General features: G+C 37.5%; 1 protein-coding gene across 1 annotated transcript in view; it reads left to right on the top strand.

Moving 5' to 3' along the window:
- Positions 1–21,029, top strand: part of LOC306854352 (SR-related and CTD-associated factor 4-like) — a 41,081-nt gene that overhangs the window by 669 nt on the left and 19,383 nt on the right. The window contains exons 2-16 of the mRNA XM_079392286.1: positions 162–245; positions 1,084–1,128; positions 1,215–1,376; positions 1,474–1,603; positions 2,146–2,285; positions 5,664–5,759; positions 5,980–6,065; positions 6,153–6,216; positions 6,307–6,462; positions 7,213–7,283; positions 7,364–7,578; positions 7,731–7,831; positions 9,402–9,515; positions 12,674–12,830; positions 12,975–13,069. Of these exons, the coding sequence (XP_079248412.1) occupies positions 162–245; positions 1,084–1,128; positions 1,215–1,376; positions 1,474–1,603; positions 2,146–2,285; positions 5,664–5,759; positions 5,980–6,065; positions 6,153–6,216; positions 6,307–6,462; positions 7,213–7,283; positions 7,364–7,578; positions 7,731–7,831; positions 9,402–9,515; positions 12,674–12,830; positions 12,975–13,069 (1,716 nt within the window). The remainder of the gene's footprint in view (positions 1–161; positions 246–1,083; positions 1,129–1,214; positions 1,377–1,473; positions 1,604–2,145; positions 2,286–5,663; positions 5,760–5,979; positions 6,066–6,152; positions 6,217–6,306; positions 6,463–7,212; positions 7,284–7,363; positions 7,579–7,730; positions 7,832–9,401; positions 9,516–12,673; positions 12,831–12,974; positions 13,070–21,029) is intronic.

Here is a 21,029-nt window from a genome sequence, read left to right as displayed (position 1 = left end):
TGAGGTGTGTTTTCATTTTTGACATTATCTATGGTCTCAGAGGTTTTTGAGATTGAGTTGGCCAGTAACTGAGCTGAAAGTTTTGGTCTCGGTTCTTTCTTGGTCTACATTTCTTATTCGGGTAAATTTGACATTTCTTCATCCTGCTTACTACCCTGTAGATGCTGTCTATGATAGACATGACTCCCCCGATCTCTCGAGCCAAAATGATGTCTGTAACCAAAGCGGGAATCAAAGCTATCAAGGTAAGTCAGGACAGAAATAGGGAAGGGATTTTGATAAATTATGAAGAATTATTTGAATTATGTTCCTATTATTGAGTTTGCAGTGATTCTTTTATGTAAAAATGGGTTTAAAGAATCTGTTTTACAAGCACAATCATATACTGATTATGTTTAAAAGAATAGTTCACATTAAAATGAAAATCAACCTCATGGGTCCTCTGCAGTGAATGGGTGCCGTCAGAATGAGAGTAAAACATCACAATCCACAAGACTCCAGTCCATCAGTCAACATCTTGTGAAGCCAAAAGTTGCATGTTTGTAAGAAATAAATCCATAAAGACGTTTTTAACTTAAAATCATTGTTTTCTGGCTAAAACACAATACCTCTATCCATAATGTTGCTTTCTCCAGTGGCAAACTCATCTCATCTAAACCAGGGAAAAAAATAAGCACAGATCAAGCGCTGTTTACAATTGAAAATAAATATATCAGTGGGTTTTGATGTAAGAGGACAACAGGTGATTAATTTTTTCACTGGAGGAAGCGTTATGGATTATGGTCTTGTATTTTTGCCAGAAACGACCAAATCAGCTGCTTGGATTCTGACGGCACCCATTCATTTTATATGGTAGAAGAGAAATGAATTAAGATTCTCATTTAAGCCTAGTTTTCATGTGTTGTCTGTTTATTGATTTTGATAGTTAAACCTGTATAGTTTATTTTTTTATATCTCATGGCTTATTGGTGTTCTGACATTCTTTGTGATTACACTTTAAATACACTGCACTTACATTTCTGTTAACATTTTGTTGAATTTTTCTTTTGGGACTGAGTTTTTATGAATTGTTTGCTTTGTTAGCTTTACAAGCACGTTGTTCAGATCGTGGAGAAGTTCATCAAGAGGGTATGTATTAAATATACTGACTTTCTTGTAATGATGATTGCTGTTATGGGAAGGTAAAGATTGAATGCGTTTCTTTTTTCCATCAGTGTAAACCAGACCTAAAGGTTGCTGGTCTTTATGTGGTCGACTCAATTATTCGACAGTCACGCCATCAGTACGGCACAGACAAAGATGTGTTCGGTCCGAGGTTTTTGAAAAACTTCACTGTTACATTTCAGAACCTTTTCCAGTGCCCAGCCGATGACAAGGTACTGAGTAATTACATCCAGAATATGCAGTGAAATGACGGTGAAATGTTTCTTTGCTGATTAATTTTATTGGTGGACTTTTTTTGTTGAAACGTAGGGGAAGATATTTCGTGTGTTGAATCTGTGGCAGAAGAATGACGTGTTCAGCATGGATATCATTCAGCCGCTGTTAGACATGGCCACAACTCCTGTGCTCCCTGTTGTGGAGAATGGAATCACAGCCGCCGGTAAATGAGCAAAATAATTAAATGTTGGCTTATGCATTACTCTTTAGGTTTTGAGTCAAAATATTTACATTTACACTACCCTTCAAAAGTTTGGGGTTGATAAGATTTCTCTTCAAGGCTGCAATTGTTTGATCAAAAATACAGTAATATTGTGAAATATTTTGTTTTGTGTTGTAATGTTTTAAACTCCTTTGACACAAAGTTGAATTTTCAACATCATTACTCCAGTCTTCAGTGGTGTCGAATTTCAACTGTTGTGCTGCTTAATTTTTGTGGAAACATCCAGATGATCTATTTTTTCTGAATTCTTTGAATAGAAAGTTCAAAGGAACAGCATTTATTTGAAAGAAATCTTTTGTAACTTTATAAATGTCTAAATTTTGATTAATTTAATGTCTTTGCTGAATTTCATTGCATTTCTTTCAACAACAACAAAAATCTTAATGAGCCTAAACTTGTGAATAGTGCCTGAATTGTTACGGTAACTCGTATCCAATTCAAACTAGCAGCCTCTTAAACTGAATTTTCATGTCCTTTTGTAGTGCCATCAGCCGTGCCAATGCCAGTGGAATCGGCAGAGCCAGCACCAGCGGTTGAGACGGCAGCCGCCCCGTCCTCCCTTCAGAACCCTGTGGCCCTTGCTGCAGTCGCCCAGCTCCTCCAGGGCACAGGGGGTGTTGAGGTAAAACAACACTTACTGCACTCCAACACGGCTTTCTTATATGTTCGATTATGAACGCGATATTGCGTAGCTTGTCAGCGAACTACGGCTCTGTGTATTAATGCCGCTCCATCTGAAAGCACGTGATGGAGGTTAACTACTAATCACAGAACTGGCTTTATTGACGAGATGCACATGATCATCGCATGCGATTTATCGTGCAGCTCTAGCTTTTTCTATAAAAAACAGACTTGATGATTCAAGTAACAGATTATTGAGCATACGATTTTGAAGGAGTACAAAGGAGCAACCAGGTACACCGTAAAGAATTTTCTTTTTTGAAATAGTAAATAAAGATTATTGGAGTATGTTCTTGAAAAAACTATTTCAGTCTTTCTACTTCAAAACGTAATTTTTAGTTCAAAGGATTGTTGTTTCTTTGTAATTCTTTGTGAAATTTACTAGCTGTTTCTGAGTAAAACCTGTTTCAAAATACATACTATCGGTTGCACATTTCCCGTTTTTCTCATCTAGCCGTTAGCGATGCTTGACTTTCTCCATAATGTTAATGAAATGTGCTAAAATTTGCATTAGTAGGCTAAAATTTCACTTGTGCGGTGTTGTTGACATTTTGAACCTTTAAAAATTCATAATCAAATTACTAAGCAACCCCTGAATGGAATAACATAAAATAGGCATAATTTTAAAGCTTAGAATCTCAGCTTTTTAATGAATGTAATTATTTTGATCAACTCTTTACGAGCGCTGAGCAGTCGTGTACGCCCCCCTCCGTGAAAATATTACTAATCATATTTTTCAAACTACTGCCTTGATTAAGCTTTCAAATGATATCCATTTTTTTTAGGAGTCTGATCTTTAATTTTATGCATGTAGCCACTTTGATTAACTCCAGAGTAGTCCCGAGTTACTTGCTGAAAAATTTACAAAATGTTTTTTGTGCCATGTACTCTAATATGTCAAAAACATCGTACAGCTCAGATAGTAGTGTCAAATGTCATTTCAAAGGTCTCATTGTGTAGAATAAAACAAGCATAATTGTTTGGGGCTTTGAAAGAACTTGAGCGAGTTTTTGTACAAGACACCCACAGACCCATATGAAAATAATATATTGATTGATTTTGCTTGTAACTTCATAAAACGTGATCAGATTGTGGAATAATGATTTAATTACTTAGCACCATTATTTAGAGATTCTCCTGATTAAAAAGAGCACAAAACCACTATAATCTGTCATTTATATCTAAAGATTTTCGTCATGAATTTATAACACGCATTAAATTGCACAGGCGGCATGTAGCTTAGCAAGAAAATCTAAGGTAGTTGTCGTGTGGCGATTTTGTGTTTTAGTATCATAGTAAATGGCACATCATTATTTGCAAAAAATTCTTCCGATTAAAAAGAGCTCAGACTCGCCGTTTTTGTTGTTTTGTTTTTGTTTAATTGTGATTATGATTACCTGCCAAAGGACCGCGGATGAAAACTAGCCATTGGCTAAATTCGGTACAATGCATGAAATGGAAACATTTATGTTAAAATTGTACATGGTCCCTTTTCAAATAAATTTTAATATTAATCCATCATTCAGATCTAAAGATATCTCTCATAAAGCTATAACACATAGAAAATAATTAGGAAATGTAGCTTAGCAAAAAAAATCAGTGGTTGCAGTCCTGTGGTGTATTAGTTTGTAACTTCACGAAAAATGTATAGATCTTGAAAAATTGCACTTCATTATTTTTTTAGAAAATTCTCCCAATTAAAAGGAGCCCTAACTCATCATAATTCATTCATTAGATCTAAAGAAATCCCTTACGATGTATCACACATGAAACCATGAAATTTAGACAAATATTGGTTACGTTTTCATTCATAACTTCATGATGCATGCATAGATCGTGGAAAATTGCACTTCATTATTTTTTTTAGAAAATTCTCCCAATTAAAAGGGGCCCTAACTCATCATAATTCATTCATTAGATCTAAAGAAATCCCTTACGATGTATCGCACATGAAACCATGAAATTTAGACAAATATTGGTTACGTTTTCATTCATAACTTCATGACACATGCATAGATCGTGGAAAATGGCACGTCATTATTTTCAGAAAATTCTCTCGATTAAAATGAGTCCAAAGTCAAAGCAATCCATCTCGTCTTTCGTGTGTAAATGGTACCTAAACCCATGAATTGAAGAAATAATTTGGGGAGCTCTATTGAACACTTGTCAAGCAGAATATAAAGCATAGAATGTTTCTGTCCATTTTATCTTTTATATAACATTTGTTTTAAATATTAGGTATCATTTTAAAGGTTAGAAATTCAGCTTTCGAATGCATCCAACCATTTTGATCAAATTTTAACCAGTGCTGCCTAGTTCCTCTAAGTGTCAAACCCCCTGGTGAGGAAAGAAATAATCATATTTTTCAACATCAATGCATTGATCAACACAAAATAGGTGTCATTTGAAAGCTTGGAGTCTGACCTTTGCAATGCATGTGGTCACTTTAATTATCTCTTAAATAGTGCTGCGTTATTTGCGTATAAATAGAAAAATGTTTTCATAATTTATGACTTTTTTTTTTTGTGCCATGTTCTCTAATATGTCAGAAACATCATACAGCTCAGATAGTCATGTGTCATATATTTCATTTGAAAGGTTTCATCGAGTAGAATAAAGCAAGTATAATTGTTTGGGGCTTTGACTAAACTTGAGAGGTATTACTTCAAATTCAAAACAACAATTTCAAAACTGTCAAGGGCTAAGAGAAAGGCTAACTTGGTTCCAAATACTGTAACTTTTGATTACTTCATGATATCACCACACAATTTAATTTGCATACAGCACACATGTTGGGGAACATCACCAAAAACAACTTTTCTCCTACCTTATTTCTTTCATGAGAGAGCGTCAAATAAGAATATGAAAAATTTTCCTTGACCACACACATTTTTCTTACATTTTGTCACCCATTTCTCCACATGAGAATATTCAAATGCAAAGATTCTGAAAGTACAGAAAGTTTTCTATCAAAAGATACTTACCTTTTGACTCTCTTTGCTACAGTGTTCGAGTTATGAGTCAGTATTTTTGTGTATGTCACAAAAAACTTAAGGGTTAAAATGATCAATTATAAATGTAAGATAAAAAAAAAAAACGAAATTTCTACATTTTATTTAAGCTGAAGTATTAAAATTACTAGAACTAAAACTGAAACACAAATAAATTAAAGCTATACAGAAATATAAAAAGGCATCATAAAATTATTAAAACAAATTAAAAATGAGAATATAAATTTATATACATATTAACATAACACTGCTTGTGCGGTCACTGAAATATTTATATTTTGATATTTAATCTGATGTTTGTGTGTCAGATACAGCAGCTGATCCACACTCTCCAGCAGGCCGGAGGGGCAGGGCTTTCTCAGCCCACTGCCCCGCACCCTGAGCAGAAACCGTCATTAGCTAAGGTAAGCAGTCTGAATCTGAATGGTTCAATTTGATGCTGTACAACCATTTTGACATAACCCACACATCCTTATATATCTGGTTAGGGAATGAATAGAGTGGAATCTTGAAGATATCAGCCTTATCTTGCTGTTCTTATGCTAAATAGAAACCACAGTGTGAACGCGTGGTTTAGAGCTATTAAATCACTGCCTGTAACATTGTGTTTCTGGTTCGACTCAGTCTCTGCTGGATCGATTTGATTATGATGATGACCCCGAACCTGTGGAGGAAAAGACTGAACCAGCCCCTGCTGCTCCCATTACCATGTAGGACATAATAAACTCTCATTCCTCCCTGTTTACATACAGTTAAGTCTTTTTCTAGAATTTTTTAAATATTGTCTTTCTTTACAGAAACCTCCCACCAGAATTACAGCAAGCCCTGCAAGCTCATCTTCTTAGCCAAATCGTTAACCGGGTAATTACTTTGACCCACAGAGCTTTAAAGATTAAGGACATGATATACATTAATTATATTTAATAATACAAAGTGTTTGTTCATGTCCAGACGCAGATGCAGGGTCAGATGGTGTCACAGAGTCATGTGCCATCCCAGGATCAGATGGCACCTCAGGACTTCCCAGCAATGGTTCAGACCCAAATGCCAGATAATATTCCTCAAGCCTTTGATGAGAGTGTCATACAGCCCGGTACAACCCAGCAGGTATAGAGCATCATCTCTGCACCTTTACCAGATATTAATGTCTCTCATAACGCAAAATGTCCTCACCAGTCTAAGTAGAGCTCGTTTTGAAAATTAAATGGGGAGCTTTTAAAATTAATTAGATTTTTTCCTAAATTCCATTTCATTTTAATTTCTCTCGATTCTTCTGCTCTTTGGTTACATTTTTTGTAATGAAAAACTTATGTAATTAAACTCTTGAAACTTCTACAGATTAACAACAATTCATTAAAAATAAACAAACACATTTTTTAGGGCTCTGTGAAATGTTTTATTTTTTTCCTAATTTTTTTCTGAAATTAATTTGAATGGTTTAATAAAACTTTGTTTTTATACATTTTATCAAAAAGCATGCTAATCAACTAAATTGATGAAACTTCAAAATTTTTTTACAAGAATGCAGTGTTTGTCTGTTTTAATTTTTTAATTAATCAAACTGTTGGTAATCAAATGAGGCCATAAAACATTAACAATTTAATACATTTTTAAAAATGTAATAAAAATACACATCACTGTTTGATTAGGTGGAATTCTGTGATTCCGTTTTATACCATAAATTCCATTTTTATGATTGTGCTCTGTGATTGTTCTCTGCATCATGAAATTCATAGGGCCATACTTAAATACCATAATCATTCTGAACTTTCTGACGTCGGACTGCCAACATCAGTGAGGCTAAAATACATACAATACATAAAATTCATGCATTATGTTTTTGAATCTTCATTTCAGGCTTCAGCTGAGAGTGAACGCTCGGTGCATGATGGGAGAGATCGAAGACATAGCAGACGGACAAGATCAAGGTATGTTTTAATGAATGCTCTTGAGCATAAAGTCTCTTAAAAAGATTGTGGTTTAATTTTCGAATGTTGTGTCTCTCCAGGTCTCCAAGGAAACGATCGTCATCACGCTCACGAAGATCGCGGTCCGGTTCACGTTCCCGCCGAGAACGGTCGCGGTATCACCGCACGCGTTCCCAATCCAGAGAGCGGCGAGGCCGGTCCCCACCGGCGCGATCAGAGGAGAGGAGAGACAGGGAGAAAGAGCGAGAGCGACGACAGAAAGGGCTTCCGTCCATCAAGAAGGAAACTCTCAGTGGTGAGAACACAACCTTATCTTATATAATTGTGCTTTAAACATGAAGAAGGATTTATAGTCTTTTTTTAGCACGGATAATATATGTTATGCGTCAACTTATTGTTATTGTTCTGATATGCTGTTCAGGAGTGTTTTTGTTTTTATTGTTTTAGTGTGCAGTACTACATTATGGATCGGACAGCTGGACAAAAAGACTCAGCAGCAGGACATCATGAGTCTAATGGAGGAGTTTGGACAGATTGAGTCCATCAACGTGAGTATAGAGTGTACATCATATCAGTGTACATCACTGTTCAAAATTTTAGGATCAGAATGATTTTTTTTTTTAATTTACTCAGAAAGACCTTAAACTTTTGAATGCGTATTATAGGCATCACAGGTAAAGAAGGCAGTCCCAGAATGCATTGCATTTTGTGTGTATTTCTTATATGGGTTTGTTCGCTTTAGGGATGTCAACGATTAATCGACGATCGATTACCGATAAGAGATTCAATCAATTAAAGCTATCGATGGTCGATTAAACAGTTTAATTTTGGGGTGCCTGCGGCTCATATGCAAGACACGTGCAAGCGGCTGTGAGTGACGGTGACGGGGCTGGATCTTTGGCGAAAATAATACTCTAAAGTACAAATTGCGCTTTTAATGTGATCATAACTTTAAAAGTACATTAAAACACAAACCATATAAATTTATTTTGTATTCAAATGTAGTAGGCCAACTAATTCATGTTTTATAATTTCCCCAGATATAATTGTTTCATACTGGACTCTGCTTTGACTGCGGACGCGAGCAGGGCAGGTCTATATATAGGCTTAGGCTATAATTCGTAATTGAATTTGTTTCTACGTTCAAATTAAAAATTTGTGGGCGCTGTCTGTTTCGTTAATTTGTTCCCTAGGAAACCCATGATTTAACTAAAATAAGGGAACGAATTAAGTCATAGGAACGAATTCTTAATTCATGGCCACAAAAGCTTTCATTTCCCCCTGCATGTTTACCACATTAAGAGATGCGAAAACCGATTTTAAAAGTGAACGACAATAAAATAAACCTGCAAAATTAGAGGGTGAGATGGCGAGGATTTGGGAAAAGAAACAATATTATAAAATTCCTGGAAACTCCTGACCAACTGGCAGAACAGAACATAAAGCCACGCATGGCTTTAAATGTACAAACGCGTAGTCACGATGTAACTATTGCCTGCTAACCCATTATTTCTCCTATAAACAAAGCTTTGTACCTCACTTGTCATACTCGCATTAAAATATTTCATGTGAGCAGCAGTGTTGTCCGTAGCACCGGTAGAAGCCGTTCTCTGCCCGCACAGCGCAGCCCCACGAGCCACAGTTACGTTTGGGATCATTTTATTTTAAATGCTAATTTAAATGCGATTGTTTTAAAATACAACAAGTACAATGAAACCATTTAAAGAGGCGCTTTTATTTAGACTAAAACCCTTTAATTCGGGTGAGCTTGCGTTTTGAGGGGCATTTGCGCACATGCCACTGCAATAGACGCATTTCGCGGTATTAAGGTTAACGATTAATCGATTAATTGATTGTTAATTTAAATGACGGTCGATCATGGAAATGATCGAGAATTTACATGCCTAGTTCGCTCATATCCACATGTTATTTTTAAACGATAGGTCTCTTACATGGTTCCATTTCAGTTAGGATGCAGCTGTTTATGTAGACAGCAAGGCCGCTCCCTAGATTTTGGAACAGAGCCTGTATGTAAAACCTGCTGGTAAAATTTGTAAAACATGTATTTACTCTTTAACTAAAGTTGAACTGTTTTTTATTAAATATGTTTCTATGTAGATGATTCCTCCCAGAGGTTGTGCCTACATTGTCATGGTGCACAGACAAGATGCCCACACAGCCCTGAATAAACTCAGCAGAGGGGTTGTTAAAGTCAACCAGAAAACCATTAAGGTACCGTAACCAACCTTTTCTTTCTGTCGGCAGTATTTATGGGTTAAGATGCCTGGTCAGAATTATTATTGCCTATTACATGACTCTCAGAATCAGAATGAGCTTTATTGCCAGGTATGTTTGCACATACGAGGAATTTGTTTTAGTGACAGTAGCTCCACAGTGCGACAGAATGACAGCAACAGGACAGGACACAGATAATAAAAATAAAATAATGTACAAATATATAAAAATGGACAATGTGCCAAATAGCACAAACACAATATACAAAATAGACAATTCGGTATGTACAGGTATGTTAGGTGCAAATTTGAAATGTAATAAGTATGTGTGTAAAATAAAAAAGTATGATAGTGTTGTGTGTTTCATGTTTATTGTTAAGAGTTCAAGTGTTCATGAGATGGATTGCCTGAGGGAAGAAACTGTTTCTGTGTTTGGTCGTTCTGGTGCACAGAGCTCTGTAGCATCGACTAGACTGCAACAATTGAAAGAGGGAGTGCTGGATGTGAGGGGTCCAGAGGGATTTTACCAGCCCTTTTGCTCACTCTGGAAGTACAACCTCTGCTGGGCCTTTTTCACAATAGAGTCAGTGTGAATGTCCCACTTCAGGTCCTGAGAAATAGTGGTGCCCAGGAATCTGAATGACTCCACTGCAGTCACAGTGCTGTTCATGATGGTGAGTGGAGGGAGAGCAGGGGGGTTTCTCCTGAAGTCATCTCCACAGTTTTGAGCGTGTTGAGCTCCAGGTTGTTAAGACTGCACCAGACAGGCAGCTCCTTAACCTCCTGTCTGTAAGCAGACTCGTCACCGTCTTGAATGAGGCCAGTGTGGTGTCGTCTGCAAATTTCAGGAGCTTGACAGAGGGGTCTTTAGATGTGCAGTTGTTGGTGTAGAGAGAGAAGAGCAGTGGGGAGAGAACGCAGCCCTGAGAAGCTCCAGTGCTGATGGTGCGGGTGCTGGATGAGAATTTTCCCAGCCTCACTAGCTGCTGCCTGTCTGTCGGGAAGCTGTTGATCCACTGACAGACAGAGGTGGGCACGGAAAGCTGAGTTAGTTTGGGCAGAAGGAGTTCTGGAATGATAGTGTTAAAGGCCGAGCTGAAGTCCACAAACAGGATCCTCACATAAGTCCCTGGTCGGTCTAGGTGTTGCAGTGTGTAATGCAGTCCCATGTTGACTGCATCATCCACAGACCTGTTTGCTCTTTAGGCAAACTGCAGGGGGTCCAGTAAGGGTGATGCCAGTGATGTCCTTCAGATAACCCAAAACCAGTTTTTCAAATGACTTCATGACCACAGATGTTAGAGCCACAGGTCTGTAGTCGTTAAGTCCTGTTATCTTGGGTTTCTTTGGGATGGGGATTATGGTGGAGCGTTTGAAGCATGAGGGGACTTCACACCGCTCCAGTGAGCTGTTGAAGATCTGTGTGAAGATGGGGGCCAGCTGGTTAGCACAGGATTTCAGACAGGCTGGTGTCACACCATCTGGGCCTGGTGCCTTTCTTCTCTTGTTCTTTTTGAAGACCTGGCGCATGTCGTCATCTTTTATCTGCAGTTCAGGTGTGGGGGAGAGGGGGGGTTACAGGAGGTGTGAATGGTGTTTTTTTCAAACCTACAGTAGAACTCATTAAGATCATCTGCCAGTTGTTGATTCTCCACAGTGCTGGGGGATGGTGTCTTGTAATTGGTGATGTCTTTCAGACCAGACCTTTCCACACTATAGTCTTGTCACTGGAAGAGAATTGGATCCTTAACTTATCGGAATAATTCCTCTTTGCCACTCTGATCTATTTTTCCAGTGTATTTGGCCTGTTTATACAAGACTCTGTCCCCATTACTCTAAGCATCTTCTTTGGCCTGTCGGAGCTGTCTGAGTTTTGCAGTGAACCACAGTTTGTCGTTTTTATAAGCTAGATGAGTCCTGGTAGGAATGCACATATCCTCACAGAAACTGATATATGATGTTACAGGCTCTGTGAGCTCGTCCAGATCATCAGCAGCTTAGTCCATCTCTTTACAGTCCTTAATACAGGTTTAACAGATTTTAGTTTATGCCTGTAGGTTGGAATAAGATGAACCAAACAGTGATCAGAAAGTCCTAAAGCTGCTCGTGGAACCGAGTGATATGCGTCCTTTATCGCTGTGTAACAGTGATCCAATATATTACTGTCTCTGGTGGGACATGTGATGTGCTGTCTGTATTTTGGCAGTTCGCGGGAGAGATTTGCTTTAAAGTTCCCGCGGGTGATTAAAACAGAGTCTGGTCTGTCTGTGATCTGATCAGCGAGTTTCTGTAAAGCTGTGCTCACGTGCGCTTGCAGTGGAATGTAGACACTCACGAGAATGAACGAGCAGAACTCCCACGGCGAGTAGAAGGGTTTACAGTTGATGAAAAGCGTTTTTAGAGGGACTAGTTTCCGGCTCGCTATCCCCGTCTGCGCGTCCTGAAACTCCGCCGACTACTATGTTCAGCAAAACATCCGAATAATCGAAAACCGATTGGAGATTTTGTGGTGTGTTCTGCTGAATGTTCAGCAGTTCTTCCTTGGTGAAACTGATCGTGTTAGACAAACAAAAAACAGGAAAAACTAACAAAAACACTAAAACAACTGGAGAGCCGCGCACAATGGCTGCCATGCGCGGCACCATCTTGTTTGTATCTCTTGAATACATTTAGCATACGCTTTTATTCAAACCAAGAACATAAGCAATTTGTTACAGAACCCAAAATATTGATAGAAAACAATGCTAAGTTTATTAGAAAGCTAAACTAGGAAACGATGCTTGCTTCTAAATGGTCGGTCATAGCATTCTGTGGATGTACATATATGTATAATTGACCGTTTCCTTAGAAATCAGTTTACTACATAGCTGTGCTAGTTTTGTCTCTTGCATCACTGTGCATTTCTTCTCATGTAATTATTTTAAAGGGTAAGTAAGAAGTTAATGTTGATTTGTCATTATTTTTATCCTTTTATTTCTGCCAATAAACTTCTAGACAGTTTCTAGTTAGACACATTTATTCTTTAACCAGTCATAAAATTGTGCTTGCTTTGCTCCAGATCTGGTTACTTTCTTCCAGATCTTATGTTTGCATATGTAGTAGCTTGTTTTGAATCTATGTGTGGGCAGGTTTTTTTGACTTGTTGTCCTTGATCAGATCGCATGGGCGTTGAATAAGGGCATAAAGACGGACTTGAAGAAGTTTTGGGATGTGGAGCGGGGTGTCACGTATATCCCATGGGATAAAGTGAAACCCGATGATATTCGAAATCTTCAAGAAGGAGGTTTGCTTGACGCTGAAACACTCAAACCAGGTAAACTCCCACATATGGCTTTTCTTTAGCTTTTAGTTCATTCTTTAGCTTCTAGTTCATTCTTTCATGTTAAGTCCTTCAAAATTACATAAAACATTAATGTATGTGAAATTTGTTTTTAAAATGATTTAATTTGATCTTTAGAGTGGAAAAGTGTTGTGGCCAATCTGGCTGTGCCAGTAAAAGAAGGACCTGAAGGAAAACAGGAAGAGGGAGCTGCACTACCAGCAGTATCACAGGTAAAATACGAGGGGTTTCCTACAGAACTCCTCAAGGGTGTTCGGTGTCTCTGTCAAATTTTCTGCTCTTGTTTTGTCACGTCTTCGGCATATGGGAGGCAAACAATGTTTCTGTGTTCTTTGCTCTGCACTGACGGTTTACTGGTGCATGGTTGCCATCATTTTTGGCAAATGAAGAGCCATAGAGTACAAAATAAAACAAGGTTAGTGTCATGACTGTCTAGTTTTCTTTCCGTGTTTCAGTGGCATCGCTTTCAGTGACTGTATTTGTCACAACACGGTCACTGCTGTTCGCTAGTAGAGCTATTTTTGCATAAATGTGTGTCTGTATTGAGCCAATTCATGACGGTTGACTTGTTGCACACAGTCCCAAAGGCTCTTCTAAATCTGTCATATGTTGCTTTTTAAGAAACTTTTGATACTTCATTGAAGTGGTTTGATATGACTTACAAAGGTGTTGTTACTTAGATTGCTGCTTAAAGCAATACATCACCTAATAAAGAGCAGTTGCTTAAACTTAACTCACCTTCAGCCCATCCAAGATGTAGATGAGTTTATTTCTTCATCTCAACTGGGAGAATTTGGAGAAATGTAGAATTACATCACTTGCTCAGCAATGGATCCTCTGCAGCGATTGGGTGCCGTCAGAATGAGAGTCCAAACAGCTGATAAAAACATCACAATAATCCACACCACTCCAGTCCATCAGTTAACATCTTGTGAAGTGAAAAGCTGCTTGTTTGTAAATCTAAGAAGCAAATTTTGACACTCATTTTGACGGCACCCATTCACTGCAGAGGATTCACTGGTCAGCAAGTGATGTAAAGCTGAATTTCTCCAAATCTGTTACCATTAAGAATCTTGGATTGCCTGTGAGTGAGAGAATTTTCAGCAAATTTTCATTTTTGGGTGAACTATTTATTTAAAGATGCACAGATGCAAATAATTATACTTGAGATCAAAAACTAATTGGAATTTACCGACTTCAGATTTGACCCAAATTTGACTATTTGCGAAACTAGAACAGTGTCAGCAAGCAGTACATAACCAAGACCTCTAAATAGAAATAACATACGGAAGCCCAAAGAGACCATGCAACATTAATTGTCTTGTTTTCTCAATCGCAATTTGTTTCTTATGATCTTGACACGAAAACAAGTTTTCTTGACAAAAAGTATTAAATATAACAGTAAGGAACTACCTCCAGATAACTTACCAACATTTAACGCCTGTCATTCTCATGTAATTAGCCTTAAATAGTATAATTGCATTGTTTCGTTACTGTATAAAATGGAACACAAACACAAAGAGAGTGCCTTATAAATAAATGAACCTTATTAGATGGATTTAAATTTTAATCTTTCAATGAGAATATGCGCTGTGAACACAACACGGGTTGGCACATGGGCTGTTTCTCTTCATATAACAGTGTCTAACCATTAGAAACAGTTTATTAATCTAGGCTGTATCTACAAACAATGTTCACTGGCACTTCGCATGCACTCCATAACACACTGAAGCTCATAGACGTGGCCAGGAACCAAAGGTTTAGGAATCACTTTTAGAGGGAGACCAGACTTTTGGTGCATCACTGGCTGATTTAGGCAGAAGGCGGAAGAAATGTTGCTGGGAAAACGCAAAAGAGGACAACAGGTGGGTTCAGGAAATATTTATTGTTAAAAAACACTTTAGCTTATGTCAGAATAAGACTTTGGCATGTAGAATAAAATATTTGCAGCTGGTTAATTAGTAATTGTAGTAATGTAAAGATGGCAACCTACTCAAATGCATCTACACTGTAAAAAAAGAAAAAGCTGAGCCAACTTAAAATTAAGACAAACAGCTTCAGCAGATTTTTGAGTTTTCTCAACTTGCTGGTTGCCTTACAATTTTAAGTTGGCTCAACTTTTTTTTTTTTAGTTACAGTGTAGTATTTTAAATACATTACAATTTTCTAGGGATGGTGAACTTTCTAGCTTCACTACAAGCTGCATGGCAACATGTTACTACACTAAAGATACTTCTTTTTAGTAATGTGAAATGTAAAGCTGTAATTTGTTTTAACAAGTGTGTCAGGAGACAAAACGTCTCCAAGAAAAGTACATCTTAAACTTCTTTTACACGTATGTGTATGACTCCTGAGAAAATTAAGAAATCAAGACGGAACATGTATATAAGGTCAAAAACATCTCTCAAAAGGGTAAAACTTTAAAATCGCAATTAGTAAAATAATATCACAGCTTGCATAAAGTGAACCTAAAACTTCAACAAAAACCTTCATTATTGGCAAATGTTGGGATGCATTTTTGGGATTGGTTTTAACTGTCCTCATTTTTGCGCATCATTCAGTGCTGCTTTTGTTCTCTGTGCTCTTAAGTATCTTCTCGTTGTTAACTCCTGAATCACTCTGACCAGTTCAATCAATTAATCGTCTGCCAGATTCAGTGATTCCCAAGCATACTGCTAGTACTGACTGATGCATTGAACTGACCTACACAAATGATTAGTTCACAGTTGTATTATTTGCTAGTCCTGGTTTTGTCCAGAAGACAAGATAAAACAACATTTGGAAAGAACTTCTTAAACTGTATGAATCTTAAATCAACAACGACTTAAGGCAAGACACTACAGGTGAATTTGTTAACAATATGAAGCAAATGTTGTCTAAAGTCAGGCAAATGATATATGAACAAACCACCTCTGCAAACACCTTTAGAATATAGATGGGAATAAAACTGTGAAGTTTGGTGAATTGGAGATTTCTGGCTCAGTACGTGAAAAACTTGTTTTGAAAAAAACGTTATGTATTGTAATAGAAACCTGCAGACTCAAGTGAATTAAGTGCAATAAAGACTTTGCGCATTTTAGATGTTTTGCATGTAGTGTCTTGCTTTAATCGATAAGAGGCCTCAGTACTATAAAGCTTCATAATCTCTACCACCTTGCTACTGAGAATAAATAATAGCAAATAGCAATGTCGCCGCCCAACAGTGGTGAAGTTCCCTAATGGTTTTTCACTGGTAACTTCAGTCTGGTGACGATGATGATATTAAAAGCAGATGTTCTGCAGACATTAGGCTCTTAGTTAAAAAAACAAGTTGGTTAGTAAGAATAAAACTTTCTTCAAGCTACACTCAAAAAAAGCAGTTTTTTATTGACAACTATGGTTCCTTGAAGAACCACTAACATCTTTCCATTGTGCAAAAGGTTATTTATAGTGGGAAAAAAAAGTTAGAATATTTAAAATGTTCTTCACACCAAGTTAAACCTTCCATTTAAACCAGTGGCTCTCAATTCCAGTACTACAGCACGCTTTGTCTGCCTTATTTTATATCGATTAATGCAGCTTTGGCTGAATTTGAATCAGGTGTTCGAAATAAAGTAGACATACTAAATGTTTAGTTTATTCTTTACATAGCCTAATTTCCATAAACTCGTCAAACATCCCAGAAGCACTTTGTTTAAACTAATGATGGAGCATTTGAAATGACATGTCGGTGAATTTGTTTTGAGAGCTTTTCCGTGCTTCCGCTGCTTTTGAATGGAATGAAATCATCAATATTCTCCAGTGGATTCACAAAGGTGGTGCTGGATTTTGGATGTCCGTCTGCTTTGCGGTTCTATGAAGAACTCCAGTGCTGGGAAGGTAAACGGTCATTGATTTCAGGACAGTAGATGTTAGCTGAGCTTCACTCAGCCTCATACACACAGAAAGGTAACAGCTCAATGCCAGGATGAATGAAGTTTCACAGTTCTAATCTAGTCTAGTGAAATATTTGCATTTTTCACTTGAAAATGGCAAAGCAATGCATGCATTGCAAAGTTTTAAATGACATTTTCGTTGTTCAGCCCGTTGGATTCAAATCCGAGTATGAAATGCGTACACCTCGTTGTCGAAACTGCAGCAATGACGTGTAGATTGGAGAGATGGAGCGTTATCTCTGCTGATCTACCGCAGCGATGGCCTTGTGTACCTGTGGATTGAGTCTTTCATACAGCATCACCAAATGGTGATTGGTTGGAATCGGCTGGAATCGTTTTGGTCGGGAAACCAGGATGTCTGATATTCTGGAGCATCTGCTCTTTTCCTCGAAGGAACCAGAGATTTGGTAAGGTGAAATTCTCTTACTTGACTTCGGTCCAACCATTGGTTTTAGGCCATGCTTTAACTGCCTTTTGTTGCGTTTTTCTTACCATCAACACACAATATGACTTTCAGCCGATATTTTAAACATGGTTTCTGTAAATTGACAATATCTTTTGTGCCGATGTATTCGAAGACTTGACAAATTCAAAGTATCATATTAATTTTTGCAAGTGTTATCTTAATAGCGTTTTCTAAGTCTAGCCTAAAAACAATGGTTCTTAGCTGGCAACAGTGGTTCCATGAACCTTTAACATCAGTGGAACCCTTCCATTCCACAAAAGGTTTTCTAGAACCTTTAAAATGTTTTTCACACACTAAAAGGATCTTTTATGAACTGTTCAGTGAAAGGTTCTTTGGAGAACCAAGAATGGTTCTTAAATGGCATCACTGCAAAAACACTTCTGTAGGTTCAGAATAGTGTTCTAGTAGAAAAGCATACTGTTCTGTTTTGTAGTATGTGAACCAATAAGTAATATGCTTTAAATATCTTGCCTTTGGAAGCCCAATTGAATTGGGATTCAAGAAAAAGATGGTTGGTCACAGTTGATGTTGCATTCATCGCTCTGCTGTCCATACTGCATGGATTGATTGATTGATTGATTGTAAACTGCACGTTGACAAATTTAGCTTGACAACCAGGTATTATATTCACATAGGGAAGCTGCACAGTATACATCCTGCAAATATAATCATAGTTAAATAGCTTGGCTTGAATAAAGAAGTCATGAGACCTATCGTGTTAGAGATTCTTACCATGGGTAAGGCATGCAAAATGGCATTTTTAAAACTACTAAACATTTTTAATACACTTAACACAATCTACTTTTACAGCAGGTTCATTGTGGTCTGATTCATCTATTCTATTCTGAGGATTTTACCCACTTCAGTCACACTCAATTTCTGAATTTCATTGCTTTAGATGTAAAATATCAAATCTTATGTCATCTGTACACGCAATGCTGGAGCTTTTCTAAGACATTTAAATTTTTTTTTATTTTACTAACTGGTGTGTTTTTGTTTTATTTCTGTGAAGTCAGACTTCTTGCCTTTTTTTACTACATCATTTGTCTTGCTTCATACACTGTGGAAAAAAAAATCTAGGTAGCATTTACCTCACAATTTCTCAAACAATTTTCACTCGGAGGTTATTGAAAAATAAATTACTGTTACATGATGAAATACATCTGTATATAAAATTGTTACAAGTGTCCGAACACTTTTGTGGCCACTTCATGTTCTACGAACAAAATGCTGTTTTTCACAGACATGATACTGTTATCTTAATGGATTGGTGTAATTGTGTGACTAAACGTCATTATAGAATTTTAATTGATTATAATATGTTAATAAAGCAACAGAAATATGACAGAAGGAATATAATAAAGTGCCTTAGTTCTTATGATTGCATAGCAACGTAACATTATTAATCCAATATTATTGTTGGCTATATTAATATTGAATTCAGTATTAATCTTGAATATGCTGTATTTATGGATATTTCACAGCGACTTCAAACATGGCCCATCTTTTTAGTATTCAAAATCTGAACTAGTTAATCTAGTGTCTCGGTTGCTCTACAGCGTTTTTGGTATTTTTAGGGGCACTTTTAATATCTTAAGTCCACTGTTAAATATTTTAATGAAAAATGTAAATGATCTGTTTCTCTGTTCTGGAAGGGACCGCATTCACCGAATGACAGTCATCCATTTTATCACTTCTGTTGTGGCTCGCTAGTTCCTCATATTTGGTCCTAAATGACTGCAGTTCATCAGCCCTGATGTCTCCACATGTTTTCCTGTTGTAGTATGATGGTACTGTCAGTGAGATCTGGCCCTGTGTCGAGGACAGAGCTCTGTTAGTGAACTTTTGATTTGCTCAGTACCACCACTGATTAAAAGTGTCTTTATAAGGTTAAAAGCATGGCTCATAAGAATCCTGTGTAGACATTAAAATATATCTCTTTTAGCAGTTTAGTCACAGGAATTTTTTCTACTTGGTACTCATTGCACATTGATATGCTCAACTCCGTGCCGAATCCAGTGTCTGCGAGTCTAAAGCAGGACATGATATACAGGAAATCAGACTCTCAAACTTTAATGGCAAACTGAGTGATATTTTACCTGTTCAGATACTCCACTGGTATTAGTCTTACAGATGCAGTTATTAAAACTGATGCAAATGTAACCGAGTGGTAAAAAGTATAAATGTTTGTTTCTCCCTTTGCAATGTTAAACTTAGTTTATTTTTATTTGCTGTTTTCTGTAAATAATCTAGTCAAAAAGAAGCAGTGAATACCTGCATTTTCCTCGAGTCGTCAGTAGGTGGTGTTGTGAGCATGTCGCATGGGAAATGCGCATGTGCTGTTGTCCTCAGACATTTTGGGTGATGCGCAGCGAGCAGTGCGAGGGAGACGCGCACTCTCCATAATCGGTGACAGGTTTAAGACCATCCAATGGTAAATATAGTATTTCCTACTAATCTTTCTGTTAAATATCATTCCTGGATATATATTTTGTGCAGTTTCTAAGAGATGTCATATTTATAAAGTTATATCGTGTACGAGGTACGATGGTATGATGTCACACCATGCGGTGTAGGCCTGTTCAACTGTGGTTTTACATTCTTTTTTTTTACATTTTGCAAATGTTTCATGTGTTTTCATGTGATTTGATACTTACCTGATTATTTACAATGTGTACAGCATTATGTTGGGGATTTCAGCCCTCATAACGTGAACGTGAGGTGTGTAATAGGAGCTCATCGTTGAGTGAGTGTTATTTCCTTCTATTTCTCACAAGTGAAGTGCAAGTGGGTAATATTACCATGTACTGATGTTTTATTTCTTTTTTTTATAGTATTCCCACTGCCGTATTGTGCCGTATAGTACCGTCTAATACCGCATGCATTTTTGTGTGGTAGTTTTTCTGTAGTGTATCACAAACCTTTCGATGTTGAAGTATTTTCTTTTTGTTTTTGTTTGACGGCTGTGTTTTTGTAGTGCCGTGTTTTGATGATTAAGAGTTTTGTTTTTTGCGTGCACGCAACCGGACTGCGGAACTAAAGTGTGTAGTACATCAGGGATAATCATACACTAAAAATATATAGAGCTGTGAGATTCATATTGCATCCCCAGCTCTGTGCATCCTTCTCTGTTCTGTTTATTTTTTCAAAAGAAATCTGTTACTTTTTCCTCCCTTTCCGGTCTATTTTGTGAAAGCTGTGAGCCGGAACTGTTTTTGTACATCTTTGGAAACCTTTTCAGAACAAATAACAATAAACTACAAGTAAGTGAACCCGCTAAATGTGTTCCTGGTGGTAAATCAAAATCCCCGGTCACACATTTTTGGTACCAGGAGTGGGGTAGTTTATTCAGTCTGATTTGTTTGCGACGAGCGACGTGTTTGATTTGGGCAATACGGCAGTGGTGAATATTTTGCAGAGGCGGTGGATGTCCAGGGCGTGGAGGATCACTGTTGCGGACGTGGTGGTTGACGTGGGACTGATCCGGTTTACAGTGTGCCAGGCATGACGGCTGCTCAGAAGACTGGTCCAGGTTGATGTGATCCCTTCTGTCAACGTGCAGCATAGCTCCCAGGATTCCACAGATGCATCCAAGAACTGTGTATTAGCACGAGGGTGTCTGAGGTACTGGAAAGGACTGAGACGTTTGGACGAGTTTGCACCAAGGACATTTATATTGGACTATAGTTATTCATTCTGAGTTATTTCAATTTTGACCTAATTGTTTAAAGTATGTTGGACTCTGATGAACTGCCTGCAGGGGGAGTAGACGTTCCTGTTGACGGGGCTGTG

Source organism: Barbus barbus (genome assembly GCF_936440315.1).
Source record: "Barbus barbus genome assembly, chromosome: 34".
Classification (NCBI taxonomy): Eukaryota; Metazoa; Chordata; class Actinopteri; order Cypriniformes; family Cyprinidae; genus Barbus; species Barbus barbus.
The sequence above is the reverse complement of the archived record's forward strand: the minus strand, read 5'-3'. Positions and strand labels throughout refer to the sequence as shown.